The sequence below is a fragment of the Oncorhynchus gorbuscha genome, unplaced genomic scaffold (assembly GCF_021184085.1).
Source record: "Oncorhynchus gorbuscha isolate QuinsamMale2020 ecotype Even-year unplaced genomic scaffold, OgorEven_v1.0 Un_scaffold_40:::fragment_4:::debris, whole genome shotgun sequence".
NCBI lineage: Eukaryota > Metazoa > Chordata > Actinopteri > Salmoniformes > Salmonidae > Oncorhynchus > Oncorhynchus gorbuscha.
The window spans coordinates 91,914-117,864 of NW_025745251.1; the positions used below are offsets into that span (position 1 = coordinate 91,914).

Genomic DNA, 25,951 nt, shown 5'->3' on the forward strand with positions numbered 1-25,951 from the left:
CTGCTGATTCTGTTATGAGCTGTGTGTGGAGTATGGACTGCTGATTCTGTAGTGAGCTGTGTGTGGGGTATAGACTGCTGATTCTGTAGTGAGCTGTGGGTGGGGTATGGACTGCAGATTCGGTAGTGAGCTGTGTGTGGGGTATAGACTGCTGATTCTGTAGTGAGCTGTGGGTGGGGTATGGACTGCAGATTCTGTAGTGAGCTGTGTGTTGGGTATAGACTGCTGGGTCTGTAGTGAGCTGTGGGTGGGGTATGGACTGCAGATTCTGTAGTGAGCTGTGTGTGGGGTATAGACTGCTGGGTCTGTAGTGAGCTGTGGGTGGGGTATGGACTGCAGATTCTGTAGTGAGCTGTGTGTGGGGTATAGACTGCTGGGTCTGTAGTGAGCTGTGGGTGGGGTATGGACTGCAGATTCTGTAGTGAGCTGTGTGTGGGGTATAGACTGCAGATTCTGTAGTGAGCTGTGTGTGGGGTATAGAGTGATGATTCTACAGTCTTACCTGAACCGTGTGTGGGGTATAGACTGATGATTCTGTAGTGAGCTGTGTGTGGGGTATAGACTGCTTATTCTGTAGTGAGCTGTGTGTGTGGTATAGACTTATGATTCTATAGTGAGCTGTGTGTGGTGTATAGACCGATGATTCTGTAGTGAGCTGTGTGTGGAGTATGGACTGCTGATTCTGTAGTGAGCTGTGTGTGGGGTATAGACTGCTGATTTTGTAGTGAACTGTGTGTGGGGTATGGACTCATGATTCTGTAGTGAGCTGTGTGTGGGGTATAGACTGCTGATTCTGTAGTGAGCTATGTGTGGGGTATAGACTGATAATTCTGTAGTGAGCTGTGTGTGGGGTATGGACTGATGATTCTGTAGTGAGCTGTGTGTAGGGTATAGACTCATGATTATGTAGTGAGTTGTGTGTGGTGTATAGACTGATGATTCCATAGTGAGCTGTGTGTTGGGTATAGAGTGATGATTCTACAGTCTTACCTGAACCGTGTGTGGGGTATAGACTGCTGATTCTGTAGTGAGCTGTGGGTGGGGTATGGACTGCAGATTCTGTAGTGAGCTATGTGTGGGGTATAGACTGCTGATTCTGTAGTGAGCTGTGGGTGGGGTATGGACTGCTGATTCTGTAGTGAGCTGTGTGTGGGGTATAGACTGCTGATTCTGTAGTGAGCTGTGGGTGGGGTATGGACTGCTGATTCTGTAGTGAGCTGTGTGTGGGGTATAGACTGCTGATTCTGTAGTGAGCTGTTTGTGGCGTATAGACTGCTGATTCTGTAGTGAGCTATGTGTGGGGTATGGACTGATGATTCTGCAGTGAGCTGTGTGTGGGGTATAGACTGCTGATTCTGTAGTGAGCTATGTGTGGGGTATGGACTGATGATTCTGCAGTGAGCTGTGTGTGGGGTATAGACTGCTGATTCTGTAGTGAGCTGTGTGTGGGGAAAAGACTCATAATTATGTAGTGAGTTGTGTGTGGTGTATAGACTGATGATTCTATAGTGAGCTGTGTGTGGGGTATAGAGTGATGATTCTACAGTCTTACCTGAACCGTGTGTGGGGTATAGACTGCTGATTCTGTAGTGAGCTGTGTGTGGGGTATAGACTGCTGATTCTGTAGTGAGCTGTGCGTGGGGTATAGACTGCTGGGTCTGTAGTGAGCTGTGGGTGGGGTATGGACTGCAGATTCTGTAGTGAGCTGTGTGTAGGGTATAGACTGCTGGGTCTGTAGTGAGCTGTGGGTGGGGTATGGACTGCAGATTCTGTAGTGAGCTGTGTGTGGGGTATAGACTGCTGGGTCTGTAGTGAGCTGTGGGTGGGGTATGGACTGCAGATTCTGTAGTGAGCAGTGTGTGGGGTATAGACTGCAGATTCTGTAGTGAGCTGTGTGTGGGGTATAGAGTGATGATTCTACAGTCTTACCTGAACCGTGTGTGGTGTATAGACTGATGATTCTGTAGTGAGCTGTGTGTGGGTTGTAGACTGCTGATTCTGTAGTGAGCTATGTGTGGGGTATGGACTGATGATTCTGCAGTGAGCTGTGTGTGGGGTATAGACTCATGATTATGTAGTGAGTTGTGTGTGGTGTATAGACTGATGATTCTATAGTGAGCTGTGTGTGGGGTATAGACTCATGATTATGTAGTGAGTTGTGTGTGGTGTATAGACTGATGATTCTATAGTGAGCTGTGTGTGGGGTATAGACTGCTGATTCTGTAGTGAGCTGTGTGTGGGGTATAGACTGCTGATTCGCTCTGGATAAGAGCGTCTGCTAAATGACTTAAATGTAATGTAATGTAAATGATTCTGTAGTGAGCTGTGTGTGGGGTATAGACTGCTGATTCTGTAGTGAGCTGTGGGTGGGGTATGGACTGCTGATTCTGTAGTGAGCTGTGTGTGGGGTATAGACTGCTGATTCTGTAGTGAGCTGCATGTGGGGTATAGACTGTTGATTCTGTTATGAGCTGTGTGTGGAGTATGGACTGCTGATTCTGTAGTGAGCTGTGTGTGGGGTATAGACTGCTGATTCTGTAGTGAGCTGTGGGTGGGGTATGGACTGCAGATTCGGTAGTGAGCTGTGTGTGGGGTATAGACTGCTGATTCTGTAGTGAGCTGTGGGTGGGGTATGGACTGCAGATTCTGTAGTGAGCTGTGTGTTGGGTATAGACTGCTGGGTCTGTAGTGAGCTGTGGGTGGGGTATGGACTGCAGATTCTGTAGTGAGCTGTGTGTGGGGTATAGACTGCTGGGTCTGTAGTGAGCTGTGGGTGGGGTATGGACTGCAGATTCTGTAGTGAGCTGTGTGTGGGGTATAGACTGCTGGGTCTGTAGTGAGCTGTGGGTGGGGTATGGACTGCAGATTCTGTAGTGAGCTGTGTGTGGGGTATAGACTGCAGATTCTGTAGTGAGCTGTGTGTGGGGTATAGAGTGATGATTCTACAGTCTTACCTGAACCGTGTGTGGTGTATAGACTTATGATTCTGTAGTGAGCTGTGTGTGGGGTATAGACTGCTGATTCTGTAGTGAGCTATGTGTGGGGTATGGACTGATGATTCTGCAGTGAGCTGTGGGTAGGGTATGGACTGATGATTCTGTAGTGAGCTGTGTGTAGGGTATAGACTCATGATTATGTAGTGAGTTGTGTGTGGTGTATAGACTGATGATTCCATAGTGAGCTGTGTGTTGGGTATAGAGTGATGATTCTACAGTCTTACCTGAACCGTGTGTGGGGTATAGACTGCTGATTCTGTAGTGAGCTGTGGGTGGGGTATGGACTGCAGATTCTGTAGTGAGCTATGTGTGGGGTATAGACTGCTGATTCTGTAGTGAGCTGTGGGTGGGGTATGGACTGCTGATTCTGTAGTGAGCTGTGTGTGGGGTATAGACTGCTGATTCTGTAGTGAGCTGTGGGTGGGGTATGAACTGCTGATTCTGTAGTGAGCTGTGTGTGGGGTATAGACTGCTGATTCTGTAGTGAGCTGTTTGTGGCGTATAGACTGCTGATTCTGTAGTGAGCTATGTGTGGGGTATGGACTGATGATTCTGCAGTGAGCTGTGTGTGGGGTATAGACTGCTGATTCTGTAGTGAGCTATGTGTGGGGTATGGACTGATGATTCTGCAGTGAGCTGTGTGTGGGGTATAGACTGCTGATTCTGTAGTGAGCTGTGTGTGGGGAAAAGACTCATAATTATGTAGTGAGTTGTGTGTGGTGTATAGACTGATGATTCTATAGTGAGCTGTGTGTGGGGTATAGAGTGATGATTCTACAGTCTTACCTGAACCGTGTGTGGGGTATAGACTGCTGATTCTGTAGTGAGCTGTGTGTGGGGTATAGACTGCTGATTCTGTAGTGAGCTGTGCGTGGGGTATAGACTGCTGGGTCTGTAGTGAGCTGTGGGTGGGGTATGGACTGCAGATTCTGTAGTGAGCTGTGTGTAGGGTATAGACTGCTGGGTCTGTAGTGAGCTGTGGGTGGGGTATGGACTGCAGATTCTGTAGTGAGCTGTGTGTGGGGTATAGACTGCTGGGTCTGTAGTGAGCTGTGGGTGGGGTATGGACTGCAGATTCTGTAGTGAGCAGTGTGTGGGGTATAGACTGCAGATTCTGTAGTGAGCTGTGTGTGGGGTATAGAGTGATGATTCTACAGTCTTACCTGAACCGTGTGTGGTGTATAGACTGATGATTCTGTAGTGAGCTGTGTGTGGGTTGTAGACTGCTGATTCTGTAGTGAGCTATGTGTGGGGTATGGACTGATGATTCTGCAGTGAGCTGTGTGTGGGGTATAGACTCATGATTATGTAGTGAGTTGTGTGTGGTGTATAGACTGATGATTCTATAGTGAGCTGTGTGTGGGGTATAGACTCATGATTATGTAGTGAGTTGTGTGTGGTGTATAGACTGATGATTCTATAGTGAGCTGTGTGTGGGGTATAGCCTGCTGATTCTGTAGTGAGCTGTGTGTGGGGTATAGACTGCTGATTCGCTCTGGATAAGAGCGTCTGCTAAATGACTTAAATGTAATGTAATGTAAATGATTCTGTAGTGAGCTGTGTGTGGGGTATAGACTGCTGATTCTGTAGTGAGCTGTGGGTGGGGTATGGACTGCTGATTCTGTAGTGAGCTGTGTGTGGGGTATAGACTGCTGATTCTGTAGTGAGCTGCATGTGGGGTATAGACTGTTGATTCTGTTATGAGCTGTGTGTGGAGTATGGACTGCTGATTCTGTAGTGAGCTGTGTGTGGGGTATAGACTGCTGATTCTGTAGTGAGCTGTGGGTGGGGTATGGACTGCAGATTCGGTAGTGAGCTGTGTGTGGGGTATAGACTGCTGATTCTGTAGTGAGCTGTGGGTGGGGTATGGACTGCAGATTCTGTAGTGAGCTGTGTGTTGGGTATAGACTGCTGGGTCTGTAGTGAGCTGTGGGTGGGGTATGGACTGCAGATTCTGTAGTGAGCTGTGTGTGGGGTATAGACTGCTGGGTCTGTAGTGAGCTGTGGGTGGGGTATGGACTGCAGATTCTGTAGTGAGCTGTGTGTGGGGTATAGACTGCTGGGTCTGTAGTGAGCTGTGGGTGGGGTATGGACTGCAGATTCTGTAGTGAGCTGTGTGTGGGGTATAGACTGCAGATTCTGTAGTGAGCTGTGTGTGGGGTATAGAGTGATGATTCTACAGTCTTACCTGAACCGTGTGTGGTGTATAGACTTATGATTCTGTAGTGAGCTGTGTGTGGGGTATAGACTGCTGATTCTGTAGTGAGCTATGTGTGGGGTATGGACTGATGATTCTGCAGTGAGCTGTGTGTGGGGTATAGACTGTTGATTCTGTAGTGAGCTGTGTGTGGGGTATAGACTCATGATTATGTAGTGAGTTGTGTGTGGTGTATAGACTGATGATTCTATAGTGAGCTGTGTGTGGGGTATAGACTGCTGATTCTGTAGTGAGCTGTGTGTGGGGTATAGACTGCTGGGTCTGTAGTGAGCTGTGGGTGGGGTATGGACTGCAGATTCTGTAGTGAGCTGTGTGTGGGGTATAGACTGCAGATTCTGTAGTGAGCTGTGTGTGGGGTATAGAGTGATGATTCTACAGTCTTACCTGAACCGTGTGTGGTGTATAGACTTATGATTCTGTAGTGAGCTGTGTGTGGGGTATAGACTGCTGATTCTGTAGTGAGCTATGTGTGGGGTATGGACTGATGATTCTGCAGTGAGCTGTGTGTGGGGTATAGACTGTTGATTCTGTAGTGAGCTGTGTGTGGGGTATAGACTCATGATTATGTAGTGAGTTGTGTGTGGTGTATAGACTGATGATTCTATAGTGAGCTGTGTGTGGGGTATAGACTGCTGATTCTGTAGTGAGCTGTGTGTGGGGTATAGACTGCTGATTCGCTCTGGATAAGAGCGTCTGCTAAATGACTTAAATGTAATGTAATGTAAATGATTCTGTAGTGAGCTGTGTGTGGGGTATAGACTGCTGATTCTGTAGTGAGCTGTGGGTGGGGTATGGACTGCTGATTCTGTAGTGAGCTGTGTGTGGGGTATAGACTGCTGATTCTGTAGTGAGCTGCATGTGGGGTATAGACTGTTGATTCTGTTATGAGCTGTGTGTGGAGTATGGACTGCTGATTCTGTAGTGAGCTGTGTGTGGGGTATAGACTGCTGATTCTGTAGTGAGCTGTGGGTGGGGTATGGACTGCAGATTCGGTAGTGAGCTGTGTGTGGGGTATAGACTGCTGATTCTGTAGTGAGCTGTGGGTGGGGTATGGACTGCAGATTCTGTAGTGAGCTGTGTGTTGGGTATAGACTGCTGGGTCTGTAGTGAGCTGTGGGTGGGGTATGGACTGCAGATTCTGTAGTGAGCTGTGTGTGGGGTATAGACTGCTGGGTCTGTAGTGAGCTGTGGGTGGGGTATGGACTGCAGATTCTGTAGTGAGCTGTGTGTGGGGTATAGACTGCTGGGTCTGTAGTGAGCTGTGGGTGGGGTATGGACTGCAGATTCTGTAGTGAGCTGTGTGTGGGGTATAGACTGCAGATTCTGTAGTGAGCTGTGTGTGGGGTATAGAGTGATGATTCTACAGTCTTACCTGAACCGTGTGTGGTGTATAGACTTATGATTCTGTAGTGAGCTGTGTGTGGGGTATAGACTGCTGATTCTGTAGTGAGCTATGTGTGGGGTATGGACTGATGATTCTGCAGTGAGCTGTGTGTGGGGTATAGACTGTTGATTCTGTAGTGAGCTGTGTGTAGGGAAAAGACTCATGATTATGTAGTGAGTTGTGTGTGGTGTATAGACTGATGATTCTATAGTGAGCTGTGTGTGGGGTATAGACTCATGATTATGTAGTGAGTTGTGTGTGGTGTATAGACTGATGATTCTATAGTGAGCTGTGTGTGGGGTATAGAGTGATGATTCTACAGTCTTACCTGAACCGTGTGTGGGGTATAGACTGCTGATTCTGTAGTGAGCTGTGTGTGGTGTATAGACTGATTCTATAGTGAGCTGTGTGTGGGGTATAGAGTGATGATTCTGTAGTGAGCTGTGTGTGGGGTATAGACTGCTGATTCTGTAGTGAGCTGTGGGTGGAGTATAGACTGATGATTCTATAGTGAGCTGTGTGTGGTGTATAGACTGATTCTATAGTGAGCTGTGTGTGGGGTATAGACTGATGATTCTATAGTGAGCTGTGTGTGGGGTATAGACTGATGTTTCTACAGTCTTACCTGAACCGTGTGTGGGGTATAGACTGTGGACCATGGCGGGATGATGAACCACTTGCATGTACTGGGGCGGGGCTACCATGTGATTGACATGCTCCCCAGCCTCTGATTTGTGGAGTACACTGATCTGGGCGGGGAAAGAATAGAGAGCAAGGTTATAGGTATAATAAGATAAATGTCTCAGAAAATACAAGAGTAAACTACAAATAAGGACTATTAGACACAGAACTGTCAGAGGTTTTCTGGCTCGAGCAAGAACATAGAAGGAAAGGGGTCTCAAGTCAGGAATTGTCTAAACAAATCTAAAAAGCACAGGAACATTGGAATCCCTATATCTTTATCATTCCATTCTCTAGTCCACTCACCTCCAGGGTGAACTCATTGCTGGTGTAGCGTCCGTTGAGCTCGGAGCAGGTGAGACGGAACTTCCTGTCTGGGGTCTGGGTGGGGTGCCAGTTGTGGTAATGCACCTGTCTGATCACCTGCTCATAGTTGGACATGGAGTCCACACCTAAGAGAGATGGTGGACATGTTTATATGGTCACTACCAGTTTCATAGATACAGGGGTTATGGTTATAGATGAAGATGGGGGTTATTTTTCTAGAGGAAGATGGGGGTTATTTTTATAGGGGTTATGGTTATGGAGGAAGATGGGGGTTATGGTTATGGAGGAAGATGGGGGTTATGGTTATGGAGGAAGATGGGGGTTATGGTTATAGAGGAAGATGGGGGTTATTTTTATAGAGGAAGATGGGGGTTATTTTTATAGGGGTTATTTTTATAGAGGAAGATGGGGGTTATTTTTATAGAGGAAGATGGGGGTTATTTTTATAGGGGTTATTTTTATAGAGGAAGATGGGGGTTATGGTTATGGAGGAAGATGGGGGTTATGGTTATGGAGGAAGATGGGGGTTATGGTTATGGAGGAAGATGGGGGTTATGGTTATGGAGGAAGATGGGGGTTATGGTTATGGAGGAAAATGGGGGTTATCGTTATGGAGGAAGATGGGGGTTATGGTTATAGAGGAAGATGGGGGTTAGGGTTAGGTGTTTGCATGGTAACATAGATGGAGACATGCCAGAGGTGGAGTTGGGGTAAGGGTCAGAGGTTATTTATGGGTTAGAGGTCTGGAGGTTAGATATTGCCATGGTAACTTACCGTATATAGACATGCCGGAGGTGGAGTTGGTGGCGTCCAGGTGTTTCCCCAGCAGGGTGCTACGCTGCAGCTGGAGACCCTCCTGCTCCGGCCTCAGCTCCTCCCCCAGCACCAGGATGTCACAGTAGTCCAGGTTATGGATGATCTCCTCCTGGACCCCCAGCCTGCCCGCTGAAAAAAAGAAAACACACACACACACACAGTTGAATGCATGCGCTCACACATACAGACCTGCTATGTTAATTTGATCCGTCTGTTGCACAGCAGGAAATACAACTGGTAGTGTATCGGAGGTTTTAACAAGGCTTCTAAAGGTTGTAGTTTCACTTTAAAATGTCCACACTGCTGAATCTGTAGGATTTCTGACCATTATGGGGGGTTACTAGACAAGCTGTTTTTGGTCTTTTTTCCACTCCTGCACATACTGTTGATGTTATTTAATGTTACAAACTACCTTTCTATTTGTGCAAATAAACTAAATTAGATTTCTCATAACAATAAATGATTCACCACCCACAAAAATGCCCATTAATTACAATCCACACAATCATTTACATTTCCTGTCGCTGCAGGATTATTTTCCTGCTGTGAGAAGCAAGGTCAAATTAAGATTGTGCATTTGTACACAACAATATTATCCAAGAGCATTTTTTAAAACACTATTCCACACTAACCAACTTAAATTAACAAGCTATTTTCCCCCAAAATGCTGTTCAAAAACACTGTTCAAAAACTCTTCAGCTGCATTTTTAATGACCTCTGTTGCTACACACTCAGCCAGCCTGGGTGTCACAGAGTCTGCTGTACAGTTAGGTTAGCCACAGTTCTCTAGCGCTCCCTGCCTCTCAGCCTGCTGTGTTCTCTCCTGTGGAGGGGTAACACCTGGCATGCCCACTCAACAGCCTCCCTACGGAGAGGCACTCCTCAAAGCAGGGGCTGTCCTTGGAAGAGCAGGGGTCCGGGGAGACCCTGGTTCTCCTCTATCCCTGGCTGAGGCTTGACTGATCTCAGAGCTGTGCTAACTGAGGGAAGGAGGGGAAACATCTGGAGCTGAGGAGACCCCCTGAGACATGCAGACTAAGAGAGAGATGGAATACTGCACCATGGAGAGGAGAGAATGTTTAGAAAGGAGTGGAGATACAGTGGAGAGGAGAGAATGTTTAGAAAGGAGTGGAGATACAGTGGAGAGGAGAACATGTTTAGAAAGGAGTGGAGATACAGTGGAGAGGAGAGAATGTTTAGAAAGGAGTGGAGATACAGTGGAGAGAATGTTTAGAATGGAGTGGAGAGGAGAGAATGTTTAGAAATGAGTGGAGATACAGTGGAGAGGAGAACATGTTTAGAAAGGAGTGGAGATACAGTGGAGAGGAGAACATGTTTAGAAAGGAGTCGAGATACAGTGGAGAGAATGTTTAGAATGGAGTGGAGATACAGTGGAGAGGAGAGAATGTTTAGAAAGGAGTGGAGATACAGTGGAGAGGAGAGAATGTTTAGAAAGGAGTGGAGATACAGTGGAGAAGAGAGAATGTTTAGAATGGAGTGGAGATACAGTGGAGAGGAGAACATGTTTAGAAAGGAGTGGAGATACAGTGGAGAGGAGAGAATGTTTAGAAAGGAGTGGAGATACAGTGGAGAGGAGAGAAGGTTTAGAAAGGAGTGGAGATACAGTGGAGAGGAGAGCATGTTTAGAAAGGAGGGGAGAGAATGTTTAGAAAGGAGTGGATAAACAGTGGAGAGGAGAGAATGTTTAGAGTGGAGAGGAGAGAATGTTTAGAAAGGAGTGGAGATATAGTGGAGAGGAGAGAATGTTTAGAAAGGAGGGGAGATACAGTGGAGAGGAGAGAATGTTTAGAAAGGAGTGGAGATACAGTGGAGAGGAGAGAATGTTTAGAAAGGAGTAGAGATACAGTGGAGAGGAGAGAAGGTTTAGAAAGGAGTGGAGATACAGTGGAGAGGAGAGAATGTTTAGAAAGGAGTGGAGATACAGTGGAGAGGAGAGAATGTTTAGAAAGGAGTGGAGATACAGTGGAGAGGAGAGAATGTTTAGAAAGGAGTGGAGATACAGTGAAGAGGAGAGAATGTTTAGAAAGGAGTGGAGATGCAGTGGAGAGGAGAGAATGTTTAGAAAGGAGTGGAGATACAGTGGAGAGGAGAGAATGTTTAGAAAGGAGTGGAGATACAGTGGAGAGGAGAGAATGTTTAGAAAGGAGTGGCGATACAGTGGAGAGGAGAGAAGGTTTAGAAAGGAGTGGAGATACAGTGGAGAGGAGAGAATGTTTAGAAAGGAGTGGAGATACAGTGGAGAGGAGAGAATGTTTAGAAAGGAGGGGAGATACAGTGGAGAGGAGAGAATGTTTAGAAAGGAGTGGAGATACAGTGGAGAGGAGAGAATGTTTAGAAAGGAGTAGAGATACAGTGGAGAGGAGAGAAGGTTTAGAAAGGAGTGGAGATACAGTGGAGAGGAGAGAATGTTTAGAATGGAGTGGAGATACAGTGGAGAGGAGAGAATGTTTAGAAAGGAGTGGAGATACAGTGGAGAGGAGAACATGTTTAGAAAGGAGTGGAGATACAGTGGAGAGGAGAACATGTTTAGAAAGGAGTCGAGATACAGTGGAGAGAATGTTTAGAATGGAGTGGAGATACAGTGGAGAGGAGAGAATGTTTAGAAAGGAGTGGAGATACAGTGGAGAGGAGAACATGTTTAGAAAGGAGTGGAGATACAGTGGAGAGGAGAACATGTTTAGAAAGGAGTCGAGATACAGTGGAGAGGAGAGAATGTTTAGAAAGGAGTGGAGATACTGTGGAGAGGAGAGAATGTTTAGAAAGGAGTGGAGATACAGTGGAGAGGAGAACATGTTTAGAAAGGAGTGGAGATACAGTGGAGAGGAGAACATGTTTAGAAAGGAGTCGAGATACAGTGGAGAGAATGTTTAGAATGGAGTGGAGAGGAGAGAATGTTTAGAAATGAGTGGAGATACAGTGGAGAGGAGAACATGTTTAGAAAGGAGTGGAGATACAGTGGAGAGGAGAACATGTTTAGAAAGGAGTCGAGATACAGTGGAGAGAATGTTTAGAATGGAGTGGAGATACAGTGGAGAGGAGAGAATGTTTAGAAAGGAGTGGAGATACAGTGGAGAGGAGAGAATGTTTAGAAAGGAGTGGAGATACAGTGGAGAGGAGAGAATGTTTAGAATGGAGTGGAGATACAGTGGAGAGGAGAACATGTTTAGAAAGGAGTGGAGATACAGTGGAGAGGAGAGAATGTTTAGAAAGGAGTGGAGATACAGTGGAGAGGAGAGAAGGTTTAGAAAGGAGTGGAGATACAGTGGAGAGGAGAGCATGTTTAGAAAGGAGGGGAGAGAATGTTTAGAAAGGAGTGGATAAACAGTGGAGAGGAGAGAATGTTTAGAGTGGAGAGGAGAGAATGTTTAGAAAGGAGTGGAGATATAGTGGAGAGGAGAGAATGTTTAGAAAGGAGGGGAGATACAGTGGAGAGGAGAGAAGGTTTAGAAAGGAGTGGAGATACAGTGGAGAGGAGAGAATGTTTAGAAAGGAGTGGAGATACAGTGGAGAGGAGAGAATGTTTAGAAAGGAGTGGAGATACAGTGGAGAGGAGAGAATGTTTAGAAAGGAGTGGAGATACAGTGGAGAGGAGAGAATGTTTAGAAAGGAGTGGAGATACAGTGGAGAGGAGAGAATGTTTAGAAAGGAGTGGAGATACAGTGAAGAGGAGAGAATGTTTAGAAAGGAGTGGAGATGCAGTGGAGAGGAGAGAATGTTTAGAAAGGAGTGGAGATACAGTGGAGAGGAGAGAATGTTTAGAAAGGAGTGGAGATACAGTGGAGAGGAGAGAATGTTTAGAAAGGAGTGGCGATACAGTGGAGAGGAGAGAAGGTTTAGAAAGGAGTGGAGATACAGTGGAGAGGAGAGAATGTTTAGAAAGGAGTGGAGATACAGTGGAGAGGAGAGAATGTTTAGAAAGGAGTGGAGATACAGTGGAGAGGAGAGAATGTTTAGAAAGGAGTGGAGATACTGTGGAGAGGAGAGAATGTTTAGAAAGGAGTGGAGATGCAGTGGAGAGGAGAGAATGTTTAGAAAGGAGTGGAGATACAGTGGAGAGGAGATAATGTTTAGAAAGGAGTGGAGATACAGTGGAGAGGAGAGAATGTTTAGAAAGGAGTGGAGATACAGTGGAGAGGAGAGAATGTTTAGAAAGGAGTGGAGATACAGTGGAGAGGAGAGAATGTTTAGAAAGGAGGGGAGAGAATGTTTAGAAAGGAGTGGATATACAGTGGAGAGGAGATAATGTTTAGAAAGGAGTGGAGATACAGTGGAGAGGAGGGAATGTTTAGAAAGGAGTGGAGATACAGTGGAGAGGAGAGAATGTTTAGAAAGGAGTCGAGATACAGTGGAGAGAATGTTTAGAATGGAGTGGAGAGGAGAGAATGTTTAGAAAGGAGTGGAGATATAGTGGAGAGGAGAGAATGTTTAGAAAGGAGGGGAGAGAATGTTTAGAAAGGAGTGGATATACAGTGGAGAGGAGATAATGTTTAGAAAGGAGTGGAGATACAGTGGAGAGGAGGGAATGTTTAGAAAGGAGTGGAGATACAGTGGAGAGAATGTTTAGAATGGACTGGAGAGGAGAGAATGTTTAGAAATGAGTGGAGATACAGTGGAGAGGAGAACATGTTTAGAAAGGAGTGGAGATACAGTGGAGAGGAGAACATGTTTAGAAAGGAGTCGAGATACAGTGGAGAGAATGTTTAGAATGGAGTGGAGATACAGTGGAGAGGAGAGAATGTTTAGAAAGGAGTGGAGATACAGTGGAGAGGAGAGAATGTTTAGAAAGGAGTGGAGATACAGTGGAGAGGAGAGAATGTTTAGAATGGAGTGGCGATACAGTGGAGAGGAGAGAAGGTTTAGAAAGGAGTGGAGATACAGTGGAGAGGAGAGAATGTTTAGAAAGGAGTGGAGATACAGTGGAGAGGAGAGAAGGTTTAGAAAGGAGTGGAGATACAGTGGAGAGGAGAGCATGTTTAGAAAGGAGGGGAGAGAATGTTTAGAAAGGAGTGGATAAACAGTGGAGAGGAGAGAATGTTTAGAGTGGAGAGGAGAGAATGTTTAGAAAGGAGTGGAGATATAGTGGAGAGGAGAGAATGTTTAGAAAGGAGGGGAGAGAATGTTTAGAAAGGAGTGGAGATACAGTGGAGAGGAGAGAATGTTTAGAAAGGAGTAGAGATACAGTGGAGAGGAGAGAATGTTTAGAAAGGAGTGGAGATACAGTGGAGAGGAGATAATGTTTAGAAAGGAGTAGAGATACAGTGGAGAGGAGAGAAGGTTTAGAAAGGAGTGGAGATACAGTGGAGAGGAGAGAATGTTTAGAATGGAGTGGAGATACAGTGGAGAGGAGAGAATGTTTAGAAAGGAGTGGAGATACAGTGGAGAGGAGAGAATGTTTAGAAAGGAGTGGAGATACAGTGGAGAGGAGAGAATGTTTAGAAAGGAGTGGAGATACAGTGGAGAGGAGAGAATGTTTAGAAAGGAGTGGAGATACAGTGGAGAGGAGAGAATGTTTAGAAAGGAGTGGAGATACAGTGAAGAGGAGAGAATGTTTAGAAAGGAGTGGAGATGCAGTGGAGAGGAGAGAATGTTTAGAAAGGAGTGGAGATACAGTGGAGAGGAGAGAATGTTTAGAAAGGAGTGGAGATACAGTGGAGAGGAGAGAATGTTTAGAAAGGATGGGAGAGAATGTTTAGAAAGGAGTGGATATACAGTGGAGAGGAGATAATGTTTAGAAAGGAGTGGAGATACAGTGGAGAGGAGGGAATGTTTAGAAAGGAGTGGAGATACAGTGGAGAGGAGAGAATGTTTAGAAAGGAGTCGAGATACAGTGGAGAGAATGTTTAGAATGGAGTGGAGAGGAGAGAATGTTTAGAAAGGAGTGGAGATATAGTGGAGAGGAGAGAATGTTTAGAAAGGAGGGGAGAGAATGTTCAGAAAGGAGTGGATATACAGTGGAGAGGAGATAATGTTTAGAAAGGAGTGGAGATACAGTGGAGAGGAGGGAATGTTTAGAAAGGAGTGGAGATACAGTGGAGAGGAGAGAATGTTTAGAAAGGAGTTGAGATACAGTGGAGAGAATGTTTAGAATGGAGTGGAGAGGAGAGAATGTTTAGAAAGGAGTGGAGATATAGTGGAGAGGAGAGAATGTTTAGAAAGGAGGGGAGAGTGTTTAGAAAGGAGTGGAGATACAGTGGAGAGGTGAGAATGTTTAGAAAGGAGTGGAGATACAGTGGAGAGGAGAGAATGTTTAGAAAGGAGTGGAGATACAGTGGAGAGGAGAGAAGGTTTAGAAAGGAGTGGCGATACAGTGGAGAGGAGAGAATGTTTAGAAAGGAGGGGAGAGAATGTTTAGAAAGGAGTGGAGATACAGTGGAGAGGAGAGAATGTTTAGAAAGGAGTGGAGATACAGTGCAGAGGAGAGAAGGTTTAGAAAGGAGTGGAGATACAGTGAAGAGGAGAGAATGTTTAGAAAGGAGTGGAGATGCAGTGGAGAGGAGAGAATGTTTAGAAAGGAGTGGAGATACAGTGGAGAGGAGATAATGTTTAGAAAGGAATGGAGATACAGTGGAGAGGAGAGAATGTTTAGAAAGGAGTGGAGATACAGTGGAGAGGAGAGAATGTTTAGAAAGGAGGGGAGAGAATGTTTAGAAAGGAGTGGATATACAGTGGAGAGGAGATAATGTTTAGAAAGGAGTGGAGATACAGTGGAGAGGAGGGAATGTTTAGAAAGGAGTGGAGATACAGTGGAGAGGAGAGAATGTTTAGAAAGGAGTCGAGATACAGTGGAGAGAATGTTTAGAATGTAGTGGAGAGGAGAGAATGTTTAGAAAGGAGTGGAGATATAGTGGAGAGGAGAGAATGTTTAGAAAGGAGGGGAGAGTGTTTAGAAAGGAGTGGAGATACAGTGGAGAGGTGAGAATGTTTAGAAAGGAGTGGAGATACAGTGGAGAGGAGAGAAGGTTTAGAAAGGAGTGGAGATACAGTGGAGAGGAGAGAATGTTTAGAAAGGAGGGGAGAGAATGTTTAGAAAGGAGTGGATATACAGTGGAGAGGAGAGAATGTTTAGAAAGGAGTGGAGATACAGTGGAGAGGAGGGAATGTTTAGAAAGGAGTGGAGATACAGTGGAGAGGAGAGAAGGTTTAGAAAGGAGTGGAGATACAGTGGAGAGGAGAGTGCTGGTGTAAGGAAAGAGTAGAGCATGAGAGACTAACAGATACAGAGAATAGGAGAATAACACATGGGCAAACATAATGAAACCTGAAAGAAAGAGCAAGAGTAGATGTCATATGATGGAGAGAATGGAATCTGTATTTCATATTGTATGAGATCGTGTGTGTGTGTGTGTGTGTGGGGGGGGGGGGGATCTCCAACTATCCTACTGCTGCATTGAGCCGTTTAACACCCGGTGACACTTTCTCCACACTAAGTACAGTCTAATCCTGCTGTGCAAGTCACAATTCTTACTAAAGGAACTGTGAATGGTGGGGGAGGCAGAACAGAGCCGGCCTGTACTACTGACATCAGACTTGCCCTCCCTCCCTCCCTCCCTTCCACTATCCCCAGCTTCTACAGTCCAGCCCCCCCGCTGTCTAAGACCTCTGCCTACCAGACAAATGATTGCATGGGTTCCTGCCTGGCTGAACAGCAAATGGAAATGACATTTAAATCCCGTCTCTAGTCCTCTCAGTGCGGAGTCTGGGAACAACACAGAACAGCAGTGCTCTGCCTCAGCCTCAACGCTACAGCTGCCAATTAGACGGGGATAACCAGAGCGAGAGGTTTCACTCGCTCCATTGTCAGGAAGGTGGAAAACACTCTGCAGCGCTTTCAGGACTCAGCCTCTTTCTTTCCTCATCTCGTTCTGCAGTTGGAATGGAGACCACAGCTGGAGGCTATATATTAGCCAAGTGTTGTGTGACTAGGAGCGTGTGGTTAATGGTGTGTGCGTGTATGGGATAGAGAGGAGTTGATGAAGTTCCAATATGACAGGAGATGTTGTGCTCTCCAGAGTCTACAGACTTCAACCTAATCAAATAGTTTTGTGGTGGTGAGCAGTGTGTCCCCTTTGGACCAGTATTATAATTACAAGCCATTCCCCTCTGCTATTCTCTGTCTATTTACACACACACACACACACACACACACACACACACACACACACACACACACACACACACACACACACACACACACACACACACACACACACACACACACACACACACACACACACACACACACACACACACACACACACACACACACACACACACACACACACACACACACACACACACACACACTTCTATGCCTGTACCCTGTACCTGTATGGTGTGAGGCTGTGTCTCCCTTGGTGACAGTACTGATGATGTGAAGGTCCTGGAACAGAGTGAGTCCGGCTGGTCCTCTGAGGTCAGCTGCTGGCCTGGTCAGTCTGTCCACCCCAGCTATGGTGATCCTGGGTTCACTGGGCTGCAGCACCATCACCACTGCATCGATGTCCGGGATGGAGATACACGTGTCCTCCCCAAAACACCTGGGAGGTTGAGGAATACAGAGATGGAGAGAGAGGGGGGGGGGGGTTAACTCTGATTAAATAGAATGTAAATGTATGTTTCAGTATGTGTTTGCTGGGTATCACTTCAGGTATGCGTGAAATATCAGAGCCATTGAATACTTAGATACTTTGAGAATGTGTGCATGGGCTAACTCCAGGAATCAGCAACCTTGAAAAGGTTGAATAAGCCTCCACCTACTACACTGTGAAGCTGACTGAATGCAGACATCTGTGAGGCAGACATCTGACATAGACATGCATAAATAACCTGACACATATTGCATAAACAATGCAGATTAGACATCAATCACTGAGAAACCACAGGAGCAAGATACAATATGGAGAGAGAAAGAGAGGGAGGATGATGAGAGACAGGTGGAGGCTGAGGAGAGAAAGAGTGAAGGAGAGAGAAAGTGAGAGGGAGGATGAGGAGAGAAGGAGGGAGGCTTAGGAGAGAAAGAGAGAGACAGATGGAGGCTGAGGAGAGAGAGTGAGGGAAGGGATGCTGAGGAGAGAGAGAGAGAGAGACAGAGGGAGGCTGAGGAGAGAGAGTGAGGAAGAGGAGGCTGAGGAGAGAAAGAGTGAGGGAGGGGAGGCTGAGGAGAGAGAGAGAGAGGCTGAGGAGAGAAAGAGTGAGGGAGGGGAGGCTGAGGAGAGGGAGAGAGTGAGGCTGAGGAGAGAAAGAGAGAGAGACAGAGGGAGGCTGAGGAGAGAAAGAGTGAGGGAGGGGATGCTGAGGAGAGAAAGAGTGAGGGAGGGGAGGCTGAGGAGAGAGAGAGAGGCTGATGAGAGAAAGAGGGAGGCTGAGGAAAGAAGGAAAATACAGTTAACAAGGGAGCTGTGAAAGCTGGTAGCAACGAGAGGGATGTTTTTCACATCCATGTAGTTACAGAGAAGGAAGTTGAACATCTGTCAGAGGCTGGGACTGGCACAACAACAGCTCTTTATTTGGTTGGAGCTTTGCAGAAAAATGCACAAGCATAAGGAGATTCCGACTCCTTCATAATCACCTGTGATTACCCATTATATATGACATTGCTGCTGGCCTAGTTCTTGTTTATTTCACACCTAAACACGGCTGTAAACCCCCTCACATGGAACACTAACACACAGGGATTTCACAGTCATATCTCCCCATTTCTGGTGTAAAAAACATGTTTTCAGTCAAGCGTGGTATAGCCCAATCTCCCTTTCTCTTTATCTCTCAAGCGGTGATCCACAAGTTGTCTTTCCTCGCCTCGGCAGGGTATTGTTGAGGAGGCAGAGACAGTGGAGCAGCAGGGTATTGTTGTGGAGAGGAGACAGTGGAGCGGCAGGGTATTGTTGTGGAGAGGAGACAGTGGAGTGGCAGGGTATTGTTGTGGAGAGGAGCCAGTGGAGCGGCAGGGTATTGTTGTGGAGAGGAGACAGTGGAGCGGCAGGGTATTGTTGTGGAGAGGAGACAGAGACAGTGGAGCGGCAGGGTATTGTTGTGGAGAGGAGACAGAGACAGTGGAGCGGCAGGGTATTGTTGTGGAGAGGAGACAGTGGAGCGGCAGGGTATTTTTGTGGAGAGGAGACAGAGACAGTGGAGCGGCAGGGTATTGTTGTGGAGAGGAGGCAGAGACAGTGGAGCGGCAGGGTATTGTTGTGGAGAGGAGGCAGAGACATATGAAGCGGCAGGGTATTGTTGTGGAGAGGAGACAGTGGAGCGGCAGGGTATTGTTGTGGAGAGGAGGCAGAGACAGTGGAGCGGCTAGGTATTGTTGTGGAGAGGAGGCAGAGACAGTGGAGCGGCAGGGTATTGTTGTGGAGAGGAGGCAGAGACAGTGGAGCGGCAGGGTATTGTTGTGGAGAGGAGACAGAGACATATGAAGCGGCAGGGTATTGTTGTGGAGAGGAGACAGAGACATATGAAGCGGCAGGGTATTGTTGTGGAGAGGAGGCAAAGATAGTGGAGCGGCAGGGTATTGTTGTGGAGAGGAGACAGAGACATATGAAGCGGCAGGGTATTGTTGTGGAGAGGAGACAGAGACATATGAAGCGGCAGGGTATTGTTGTGGAGAGGAGGCAAAGATAGTGGAGCGGCTAGGTATTGTTGTGGAGAGGAGACAGAGACATATGAAGCGGCAGGGTATTGTTGTGGAGAGGAGGCAAAGATAGTGGAGCGGCAGGGTATTGTTGTGGAGAGGAGACAGAGACATATGAAGCGGCAGGGTATTGTTGCGGAGAGGAGGCAGAGACATATGAAGCGGCAGGGTATTGTTGTGGAGAGGAGACAGAGACAGTGGAGCGGCAGGGTATTGTTGTGGAGAGGAGACAGAGACAGTGGAGCGGCAGGGTATTGTTGTGGAGAGGAGGCAGAGACATATGAAGCGGCAGGGTATTGTTGTGGAGAGGAGACAGAGACAGTGGAGCGGCAGGGTATTGTTGTGGAGAGGAGACAGAGACAGTGGAGCGGCAGGGTATTGTTGTGGAGAGGAGGCAGAGACAGTGGAGCGGCAGGGTATTGTTGTGGAGAGGAGGCAGAGACATATGAAGCGGCAGGGTATTGTTGTGGAGAGGAGACAGTGGAGCGGCTAGGTATTGTTGTGGAGAGGAGACAGTGGAGCGGCAGGGTATTGTTGTGGAGAGGAGACAGAGACATATGAAGCGGCAGGGTATTGTTGTGGAGAGGAGACAGTGGAGCGGCTAGGTATTGTTGTGGAGAGGAGACAGTGGAGCGGCAGGGTATTGTTGTGGAGAGGAGACAGTGGAGCGGCTAGGTATTGTTGTGGAGAGGAGACAGTGGAGCGGCAGGGTATTGTTGTGGAGAGGAGACAGAGACAGTGGAGCGGCAGGGTATTGTTGTGGAGAGGAGGCAGAGACAGTGGAGCGGCAGGGTATTGTTGTGGAGGGGAGGCAGAGACATATGAAGCGGCAGGGTATTGTTGTGGAGAGGAGGCAGAGACATATGAAGCGGCAGGGTATTGTTGTGGAGAGGAGACAGTGGAGCGGCTAGGTATTGTTGTGGAGAGGAGACAGTGGAGCGGCAGGGTATTGTTGTGGAGAGAAGACAGAGACAGTGGAGCGGCAGGGTATTGTTGTGGAGAGGAGGCAGAGACAGTGGAGCGGCAGGGTATTGTTGTGGAGGGGAGGCAGAGACATATGAAGCGGCAGGGTATTGTTGTGGAGAGGAGGCAGAGACATATGCAAGGAGAGGAGACAGGGTATTGTTGTGGAGACAGTGGAGGCAGAGACAGTGGAGCGGCAGGGTATTGTTGTGGAGAGGAGACAGTGGAGCGGCAGGGTATTGTTGTGGAGAGGAGGCAGAGACAGTGGAGCGGCAGGGTATTGTTGTGGAGAGGAGACAGTGGAGCGGCAGGGTATTGTTGTGGAGAGGAGACAGTGGAGCGGCAGGGTATTGTTGTGGAGAGGAGACAGTGGAGCGGCAGGGTATTGTTGTGGAGAGGAGGCAGAGACAGTGGAGCGGCAGGGTATTGTTGTGGAGAGGAGACAGTGGAGCGGCAGGGTATTGTTGTGGAGAGGAGACAGTGGAGCGGCAGGGTATTGTTGTGGAGAGGAGGCAGAGACAGTGGAGCGGCAGGGTATTGTTGTGGAGAGGAGGCAGAGACAGTGGAGCAGCAGGGTATTGTTGTGGAGAGGAGGCAGAGACAGTGGAGCGGCAGGGTATTGTTGTGGAGAGGAGGCAGAGACAGTGGAGCGGCAGGGTATTGTTGTGGAGAGGAGACAGTGGAGCGGCAGGGTATTGTTGTGGAGAGGAGGCAGAGACAGTGGAGCGGCAGGGTATTGTTGTGGAGAGGAGGCAGAGACAGTGGAGCAGCAGGGTATTGTTGTGGAGAGGAGGCAGAGACAGTGGAGCGGCAGGGTATTGTTGGGGAGAGGAGACAGAGACAGTGGAGCGGCAGGGTATTGTTGTGGAGAGGAGCCAGAGACAGTGGAGCGGCAGGGTATTGTTGTGGAGAGGAGCCAGAGACAGTGGAGCGGCAGGGTATTGTTGTGGAGAGGAGGCAGAGACAGTGGAGCGGCAGGGTATTGTTGTGGAGAGGAGCCAGAGACAGTGGAGCGGCAGGGCATTGTTGTGGAGAGGAGCCAGAGACAGTGGAGCAGCAGGGTATTGTTGTGGAGAGGAGGCAGAGACAGTGGAGCGGCATGGTATTGGTGTGGAGAGGAGCCAGAGACAGTGGAGCGGCATGGTATTGTTGTGGAGAGGAGCCAGAGACAGTGGAGCGGCAGGGTATTGTTGTGGAGAGGAGCCAGAGACAGTGGAGCGGCATGGTATTGTTATGGAGAGGAGGCAGAGACAGTGGAGCGGCAGGGTATTGTTGTGGAGAGGAGGCAGAGACAGTGGAGCAGCAGGGTATTGTTGTGGAGAGGAGACAGTGGAGCGGCATGGTATTGTTATGGAGAGGAGGCAGAGACAGTGGAGCAGCAGGTTATTGTTGTGGAGCGGCAGGGTATTGTTGTGGAGAGGAGACAGTAGAGCGGCAGGGTATTGTTGTGGAGAGGAGGCAGAGACAGTGGAGCGTGGAGACTTAGCGTGCGTGGGCCACGGTGAGGACTTGGACCCCAACCAAATGAATGAAAGAAAATGTGACAAGGTAGAATAAAGGCCCTGCATAAATTAACACTAGTTACTTGTTCACGATGGCTGCAGTAATTGCCTTATTATGCTGAAAACACGCTTAAGTGTGTTTTAAGGAATTAATTAACAACTTTATTTATTTATTTATTTAGTTTAGAGTGATACGGCACTTACCGGGAAATTTACAGCAAATAGCAGCATTCCTCAGGAGGAGTTTATATCTTGGCTGTAGCCTAACAGAGAGTCTGCTCTGCAGGCCTGTTTACTGGACCTTATTCTAAATGAATTCTGTTTGAATTCATCAATGCCTGTAGATTTACACATTATTGTTATCAAAGCTTGTCTAAGACGACTACCAGACCCTCTCTTTGTGAGCAACAGCTGGAGCCAGCGATCCATGACAAGGTTCATAGGCAGTGCAGACCACTGGATAGCCTGCGCACCACAGCCCCAGCCACCCGCCTCCACGCAACCAGAAAACTTTATTAAACATCTAGAAATACACAAGCTTAAGCATCGTGAGCATAATGTATTCATTTCTAATTGGTGTGCCTGCAGCCCAGTCGACCCCTCCTCTTCCTAGCCCCCCTCCCTTCCTTGCTAAGCTAGCTGAAGGGATGGGCCCGCAGCCCTGTGTCGAACCCAATAGGGGGGCGGAGTACAAACCTCCAGGGCTGAGCTGTGGGGGGCTGCACATATTTAAACCTGCTATGAATATTCACCACAGCCCGCCAGGGATGGCTCTTATAAAATACCATCCAGCCTCGCTCTGTCTCTCTCCCTCTCTGTCCTCTGGCAAAACCCAGACAGAATTATTAATAAATAACATGAAAATGTAAAAACTTGCCCCAGGTGGCAATGTGGAACAGAGAGAGTGGTGGAATAAAGAACAAAAGATGGTAGAGAAAGATGAGAGGGAGAGGAGAGGAGGAGAGGGAGAGGAGAGGAGGAGAGGAGAGGAGGAGAGGGAGAGAAGGAGAGGGAGAGGAGAGGGAGAGGAGAGGAGAGGAGAGGAGAGGAGAGGAGAGGAGAGGAGAGGAGAGGAGAGGAGAGGAGAGGAGAGGAGAGGAGAGGGAGAGGAGAGGGAAAGGAGAGGAGGAGAGGGAGAGGAGGAGAGGGAGAGGGAGCAGAGGGAGAGGAGCAGAGGAGAGGGAGAGAAGGAGAGGGAGAGGGAGCAGAGGGAGAGGAGCAGAAGGAGAGGGAGAGGAGAGGGAGAGGAGAGGGAGAGGAGGAGAGAGAGCAGAGAGAGAGGAGGAGAGGGAGAGAAGGAGAGGGAGAGGAGAGGGAGAGGAGGAGAGAGAGCAGAGAGAGGAGCAGAGGGAGAGGAGGAGAGGGAGAGGAGAGGAGGAGAGGAGAGGAGCAGAGGGAGAGGAGGAGAGGGAGAGAAGGAGAGGGAGCAGAGGGAGAGGAGGAGAGGGAGAGGAGAGGAGTTAGAGGGAGAGGAGAGGAGGAGAGGGAGAGGAGAGGGAGCAGAGGGAGAGGAGAGGAGGAGAGGGAGCAGAGGGAGAGGAGAGGGAGAGAAGGACAGGGAGAGGGAGCAGAGGGAGAGGAGCAGAGGGAGAGGAGGAGAGGGAGAGAAGGACAGGGAGAGAACAGTGAGAGGGAGCAGAGGGAGAGAGGGACAGGTAGAGGAGGAGAGGGAGAGAAGGACAGGGAGAGGGAGCAGAGGACAGCGAGAGGAGGAGCGGGAGAGAAGGACAGGGCGAGAACAGTGAGAGGGAGCAGAGGGAGAGAGGGACAGGTAGAGGAGGAGAGGGAGTAGCTAACTATCTATACATGAGTGAGTGTGAGATGTAATGAGTCACTGTGCTGTTGTTTTGTGTTGACAGTGAGAAGGTGTTGGGTCTAGTTTAAACTCTAAAAAAAGAGTGAGGAGAAAAATTAGAGAAGGAAGGAGAAAGATATCATTAAGAGAGAGATGGAGCGGGAGGACAGAGAGAGAGTTGACTAAATGCACAGACAGGTACAGATAGAGTTACAAGTAAAGGTAGAGGTAGATTTACAGGTAGAGTTACAGGTACAGGTAGAGTTAGAGATACAGGTAGAGGTACAGGTAGAGTTAGAGATACAGGTAGAGTTAGAGATACAGGTAGCGGTACAGGTAGAGTTACAGGTAGAGTTACGAGGTGGATGAAGGACAGAGAAGACCTTATCCAGTCACTGTACTGAGGTAGATGAAGGACAGAGAAGACCTTATCCAGTCACTGTACTGAGGTAGATGAAGGACAGAGAAGACCTTATCCAGTCACTGTACTGAGGTGGATGAAGGACAGAGAAGACCTTATCCAGTCACTGTACTGAGGTAGATGAAGGACAGAGAAGACCTTATCCAGTCACTGTACTGAGGTGGATGAAGGACAGAGAAGACCTTATCCAGTCACTGTACTGAGGTAGATGAAGGACAGAGAAGACCTTATCCAGTCACTGTACTGAGGTGGATGAAGGACAGAGAAGACCTTATCCAGTCACTGTACTGAGGTGGATGAAGGACAGAGAAGACCTTATCCAGTCACTGTACTGAGGTAGATGAAGGACAGGGAAGACCTTATCCAGTCACTGTACTGAGGTGGATGAAGGACAGGAGAGAGAAGACCTTATCCAGTCACTGTACTGAGGTAGATGAAGGACAGAGAAGACCTCATCCAGTCACTGTACTGAGGTGGATGAAGGACAGAGAAGACCTTATCCAGTCACTGTACTGAGGTGGATGAAGGACAGGAGAGAGAAGACCTTATCCAGTCACTGTACTGAGGTGGATGAAGGACAGGAGAGAGAAGACCTTATTCAGTCACTGTACTGAGGTAGATGAAGGACAGAGAAGACCTCATCCAGTCACTGTACTGAGGTGGATGAAGGACAGGAGAGAGAAGACCTTATCCAGTCACTGTACTGAGGTGGATGAAGGACAGGAGAGAGAAGACCTTATTCAGTCACTGTACTGAGGTAGATGAAGGACAGAGAAGACCTCATCCAGTCACTGTACTGAGGTGGATGAAGGACAGGAGAGAGAAGACCTTATCCAGTCACTGTACTGAGGTAGATGAAGGACAGAGAAGACCTCATCCAGTCACTGTACTGAGGTGGATGAAGGACAGAGAAGACCTTATCCAGTCACTGTACTGAGGTGGATGAAGGACAGGAGAGAGAAGACCTTATCCAGTCACTGTACTGAGGTGGATGAAGGACAGAGAAGACCTTATCCAGTCACTGTACTGAGGTGGATGAAGGACAGGAGAGAGAAGACCTTATCCAGTCACTGTGCTGAGGTAGATGAAGGACAGAGAAGACCTTATCCAGTCACTGTACTGAGGTAGATGAAGGACAGAGAATACCTTATCCAGTCACTGTACTGAGGTGGATGAAGGACAGAGAAGACCTTATCCAGTCACTGTGCTGAGGTAGATGAAGGACAGAGAAGACCTTATCCAGTCACTGTACTGAGGTAGATGAAGGACAGAGAAGACCTTATCCAGTCACTGTGCTGAGGTAGATGAAGTAAAGAGAAGACCTTATCCAGTCACTGTGCTGAGGTAGATGAAACAGAGAAGACCTTATCCAGTCACTGTACTGAGGTGGATGAAGGACAGAGAAGACCTTATCCAGTCACTGTGCTGAGGTAGATGAAACAGAGAAGACCTTATCCAGTCACTGTACTGAGGTGGATGAAGGACAGAGAAGACCTTATCCAGTCACTGTGCTGAGGTAGATGAAACAGAGAAGACCTTATCCAGTCACTGTACTGAGGTAGATGATGGGCAGAGGAGAGGGAGAGTGACAGATAGAGATTATGTAACAGTAAAGGTAGAATTAGCCATTGCTTGCGTACTGTACTGAGGTTGAGATGTGCAGGTGTCTGATGCCCGGTGTGGGAAACTGGCGGGAGTTGATGTAGGAGACCTTCCTCAGAGCAGCGTTCATGTTCTCCAGATCCTCGCCCTCCATCACCAGGATCGACTGGGCTGGGTTGAAGTGGAACTGAGAGAGAAGAGAGTGAGACAGAGGGAGAGAAAGAGAGAGACACGGAGAGAGAGACAGCAAGAGAACACCTCAGACTTTACCACAGTGTAACCCACACTGAAAAAACTGTGTCTGAGTGTGTCTAAGTGTGTGTACAGCATAAGTGTGTGTCTGAGTGTGTCTGATTGAGTGTGTTTGAGTGTACATCATGAGTGTGTGTTCATTATTCTTCTCTGTTTGAGGGATCATAAGCTTATTGTGTTGCTCAGACACACTCAGACACAGCTCTAGGTCCCAGTGGACATGATGCACTGAGTCTCAGTCTCACTGAAGAGGCTTTATGCTGCTGATACCACAGCCTCATTCACACACAGCAGCAAAGACACAACGCTTCAGGGAGCTCTCTCCATTTCCTTTTATCCCTCTGTT

The 25,951-nt window shown here is 47.9% G+C and overlaps 1 protein-coding gene across 1 annotated transcript in view; it reads right to left on the reverse strand.

The window, feature by feature from the left end:
* LOC124018156 (calsyntenin-2-like) overlaps nucleotides 1–25,951 on the reverse strand; it is a 156,097-nt gene that overhangs the window by 13,712 nt on the left and 116,434 nt on the right. Inside the window, exons 9-13 of the mRNA XM_046333424.1 lie at nucleotides 25,392–25,540; nucleotides 16,769–16,980; nucleotides 8,381–8,551; nucleotides 7,586–7,731; nucleotides 7,224–7,347 (exon numbers count right to left, since the gene is read on the reverse strand). Coding sequence (XP_046189380.1) covers nucleotides 7,224–7,347; nucleotides 7,586–7,731; nucleotides 8,381–8,551; nucleotides 16,769–16,980; nucleotides 25,392–25,540 — 802 coding nt within the window. The remainder of the gene's footprint in view (nucleotides 1–7,223; nucleotides 7,348–7,585; nucleotides 7,732–8,380; nucleotides 8,552–16,768; nucleotides 16,981–25,391; nucleotides 25,541–25,951) is intronic.